Source organism: Aythya marila (genome assembly GCF_965140915.1).
Source record: "Aythya marila genome assembly, chromosome: 3".
Taxonomy (NCBI): Eukaryota; Metazoa; Chordata; class Aves; order Anseriformes; family Anatidae; genus Aythya; species Aythya marila.
This window is the reverse complement of record NC_139044.1, coordinates 54,078,158-54,082,870: the sequence shown is the minus strand read 5'-3', so window position 1 is coordinate 54,082,870 and position 4,713 is coordinate 54,078,158. Positions and strand designations below refer to the sequence as shown.

At 39.9% G+C, this 4,713-nt stretch overlaps 1 protein-coding gene across 7 annotated transcripts in view; it reads right to left on the bottom strand.

Annotated features, from left to right (window-relative positions):
* Window positions 1–1,190: 1,190 nt before the first annotated feature.
* Window positions 1,191–4,713, bottom strand: part of TIAM2 (TIAM Rac1 associated GEF 2) — a 169,959-nt gene continuing 166,436 nt past the window's right edge. For all 7 annotated transcript variants that reach the window (XM_082755843.1, XM_082755848.1, XM_082755847.1 and 4 more), the window contains 4 exons: window positions 4,038–4,143; window positions 3,407–3,494; window positions 2,686–2,840; window positions 1,191–1,833 (listed from right to left, as the gene is read on the bottom strand). In XM_082755843.1, the coding sequence (XP_082611969.1) occupies window positions 1,193–1,833; window positions 2,686–2,840; window positions 3,407–3,494; window positions 4,038–4,143 (990 nt within the window). In that variant the 3' untranslated portion in view covers window positions 1,191–1,192. The remainder of the gene's footprint in view (window positions 1,834–2,685; window positions 2,841–3,406; window positions 3,495–4,037; window positions 4,144–4,713) is intronic.

Sequence of the window (4,713 nt, the reverse complement as noted above, 5' to 3'; positions counted from 1 at the left end):
AGCAAACTGAATCTGGATTTAACTCATTGATGATGTTGACTGGTGTTGACTTGCATATTCCTACATCTGTTCAGGTATGGAAGAAATACTTTGGAAAAAGTGGTGGAGAGGGCTTTTCCATTTTATTTATTCATTTAATTCAGCTGTAGACAAAAGTTATAGGACAGTCCAGTTACAAGGTGCCTACAGGTGGTTCTTGCTTGAGGGGAATGGACAGAACAAATACCCAGAACAAGGTATGTTGGGAGATATGTAATTAAGTTGGAATAATTAAGTTTGTATGAATGTGAGTGCATTATTGCAACAAAGAAAGTAACAAATTTTTCATACTTCAGCATGTAAGAAAGATGTTGTTTGGGGTTTTGTGCTCTTTTTATCTGGGAAAATCCTACTGTGCAGAGTAATTTAAAAAACAAAACCAAAAGCCTTGTATAAATATACTCAAGTGACTGGCTTACAGGAGGATAAAGTGCACAGATTGCCTCAAGGTCTGCTAATACTCTTCTCATGTATACAAAAGCAAAGAACTTGGGATTTTAAGCTCTAACCAGAGAAAAGCAGCATGATAAAAAGTAGAAAACATGGCTAAGTACAATACTTGTGTCTTTTACTGTACAGGCTGGTAGAGAAAATAAAAAATACAGTCAAATAAAAGATTACAGGCCAAGCTTTGTTTTTTGTATTTACACATATATATAAGTATAAACAGCATCTTGAAACATACAAAAATGTAATTTCTGCACTATTGTGCACTAAAACACATTAAAATAACTTAATTCTGCTTTAAATAAAGCAAAAATGAAAACCAAAGAAATTAAATGCCCAAGGTATTGAAGGAGTCATTTTGTAATGCTGCTTTCCACTGCAATGCCCCTCTGCCACTCGCTAGCACCTTTTCCGCATAATTTAAAGTACTAACAAGGCCCTTCTGCCCCTCCCCGAGAATTCTACATGATCTCAGTAACTGCTTGAAAGGGATGAACTAATTTACAGACCTTGGCCAACTTAATCTATTTTTGATCCACAATAAATTAAAATAACTTAAGAATCCTTTACAGCTGTTCTTGTGGAAAAAAATGTATTAGTGCACAAAATCAGATAGTAGTTTTGCTGCGGCTTCCATGAATTCACTGGTTTTAAAGCAAAATAAGTTTGTTGAATTTTATGTGGACTTCAAATGAACATTTTCAAGCTAGGATTTTCCATGCCTCTCCACAGCTTCATAAAAACAGTCCTCATTAACTACAGACGTTAAACTCTGGACGCTAAATTCCCTCTCTAAAATAGAGTTCAGATCCAGGTTTGCAGCATCAGAGTGACTGTCAAGGGATTGGTGACGTTCTTGCATTGCCGTCAAAGTTCCTCTGTTACGCTTTGTGCTGTTTACTTTTCGCTTCACTGGGCAGAAGTGGCCACGCACCAGCTTTGGATGGTCTCCTGTCTTGAAACGATCTCCTTCCTCCTTTTCAGCAGCTTGATCTCGTTCAGAGTCAGTACTAGGCTCCTCTGAAATCTTCAGCTGTTGGAACTGTATTTCAATGTCTTTAGTAGGGCTGCCCTTCTTTAGGCTCTGATAGTCATCATCGTCATCATCACTGAGAATATCAGATTCCTTGACAAGAGCATTAGAAAAGTCGGAGGCACAGCTCTGTACATGTTTCTCAGGAGATGAGTTTTTGGGCTCCTGTATGCTCTCTGTGGTGTGGCAGCTGCTGCTCTGAGTGCTGCTGCTCAGGCTGCACTCATCAGAATCCTGGAAGGTGCCTTTCCCCTGCTCACCGTTCCACTCACTGCTGGGTGAACTCTTCAGTACCTTCAGGGATCTTGTGGAAGCTGTGCAGAGGAAGAAGGCAGGTTTATTTTCTCATCAAAACATTATCTGGCTATGCTGTCTGTCTCAATAGCCCACTTCCAGTCACAGTGTACAGAGTCTCACTTGATAATGATTCGAGGGCAGGTGTGTCAGCGTTCTGATACTGACAGTGTAATCAAGTGGCAGATTTTTCACTCTACCTACCCCACCCAGGGCTTGCATTCATGTGTAATCTATGCAAAATCTTCAAAAATGGCAGTAACGATTTACATGCAGCTACAGGAAAGCAAAACTGACTCGGGTATCTCAAGCAGTAGAGGGCCAAAACTGTCCCCATTCCTGCAACGTAATGGGAATTTTACGGTCAACTGAACACATGAAGAACTAGAAATACTAGTAGCCAACACCTACTCAATTAGCTAAAAGATCTGAAGTCTTGCTTAATTAATTAGGGTAGCTGCTGGGAATGCAGATTAAGTGCGCTGAAAGAAGCAAAACCCCTGCCTTTTGTCAGTTGCTTTAGCTTTAAATGTTACCAAGGCTGAGTCACTAGAGATAACCCACAGGAAAGAACACAGTATTCTGCATGCCAAAGGGACTCTGTTTCTAACCAGCAAAATTAATTTGAGCCTTATTAAATCTTCCCTTAAGCCAGCTAATGACAAATCAATAGTGAGAGACAGCAAGCTTGCTTATCTCCTTTAGCTCTTGGCACATACTGAGTTGTAGAGAACTATCACCACAGCTACCCAGCCTGAAAAAGAAATGGGATTTGTGTGTCTAGTACGACACTACAGTCATGTTAACAATTGTGAATATTCTGCCAACTCTAGATTCCAGCCCATTTTTCACTTTGAAAACCTGTTTCTTACCCAGTTTAGCTGTTGCAGGCACACGGTTCTTGAGTGGGACAAGGCGATCTTTACAGCTTTTCTCCAGAGGTAGATCACATTTTATGTGGCGTCTGAAATTCTCCCGCAAAATAGAACGGATCACCTTCACGATGTTAGTCTTGTTCTCAGAGTCACTGCAAGTTAAGAAAACAGATAACCTCATTTTCCCTTCTGAAGTAAGGCATCTGTAATAAAATCTGCCCTCCTGCTTTCTGCTGATGTCATTTAGAGTAGTAGTTTTTTCACTCAATTTCTTTAGTAGTGGTTTTGCCGTTAACATTGCTCTGTGTTGTAAGGCATTCTGCACATTTTGTGTTTTGAGATCTTTGTTACTTGCTTAGAAAAAACAGCCTGCAAGTAACTTCAGGACCCAAGGGATTACCCTCTGAGTGGTGTTTATCAGAAGTATTTTCTGCTAACCAACCACGAATCTGGTAAAGTTAGTTACTTTGCCCATGTCATACTGACATTTATCATCATATGCCTGTGCAGATTTCTGACATTGGATCACTGCACCAAGTTCACTAATTTCAAATTGTTATATTTTATGCAGTTAAACACTGGCGTAGTGCCTAGATTTAAAGAATGAGACATGCTTCAGAAGTGCTGACACAAAGGTCATGGGGGGGTGGGAGAGGAGCTTTTATTCTTTAAATCCATTAATGTAATTTGTCAAGTACAACCTCCATGTAAAGCTTACCTGCTGCATAGCTGAAAAATTGTTTCTGGCCTGCCTTCTAGTTCTGACTTTGTGTGAATCAGTTCCCAGATACAGCTGTTCTCTGTTCCTGTGCATGGAAGGAAGCATTATTTTTGTATTTACTTCACAAAACCATTGGTATTAGAAAGAGCAGTGTAGAGATCCTTCCTCTAGTGACACCTTACACAAGATACACAACTGGATAGGATCATAAAGATCAACTCATAAAGATCAAAACAAAACCACAGCCCTACACTACCACAGATTATGCAGTCAACTTTCCCACGTTTGTAAAAATGCAAGAGTTAGCACACACAAAAGAGTAGGTGCATCACCAAGATGTCAACCAAGGGAAATGCCCACCCTGTTCACAGTATCTTTTCATGGGGTATTTCTATTCTGTCATTCCTCCACATCATCTTGCATCTTCGTGAACTCATGGAAGAGAGACGAAGCCAGCATATCAAAGGATAGTGTTTATGAATCAACTCTGTGCCCAGAGGGCAGAGACAACAGTAGATATTACTTTCTCACCACCTGTTTCCAGAGGCTCCAAAAAGACAAATCGAAGAAGCAGTAACACAGAATGCCAGAAAACTTCATTCCAAAGTATTCAGTGCACAGAAATTACCTGCTGTGTTACCCAGTCGGACTTGAAGAGCAGATAAAGGAATCAGCCAGCGGAACTTAAATGGATCCAAGTCACCATAAGTATGTCCAGCACGAACGTTAGTAGGCTGCAAAAACAAAAAGAGGATATTTCTAAGAAGTAGAAGTCAAAGAAGTTTTTTTGGTTTTAGTTTTAGAAAGACCCACCTCTCAGGAGAAAGCTTTTTCCTTCAGTACCCTACACTGTAAATGTAGTTGTAATGGTGATAGACACAGCTTTGGAATTTGTACTTGTTTCAACTTTTAAAAGCATTTGTTTTTAACGGATTACAAAAATACTTTACATATAAGTAGTGCTAGGGTACAAATTTCCCATGAAGAAACCCCAGCTGTAGACTAGCAGAATACATTAATCATGTAGCTTCTACTACTTTTAAAGCCCCTCCATCTGTTACAATTTGCAGGTTGCAGTACTTCACCACTGGTACTCAAGGTATACAGCTTGTTGCTTTAGTATTTACAGTTCTGTAAATGGGGCCAGAATAGGTTACATTTATAGTGCTCCCTTTCCTTTCAAAGCGATCAAGGGTCAATAAAAAGTGGTCTTTAACCCTCACTGTGTTAAGGCTGGCCACCAAAAATGCCATCTGAAAGAATACGATTCCCACATGGCTGTCCACCTGGCAGAACTAGTGTGT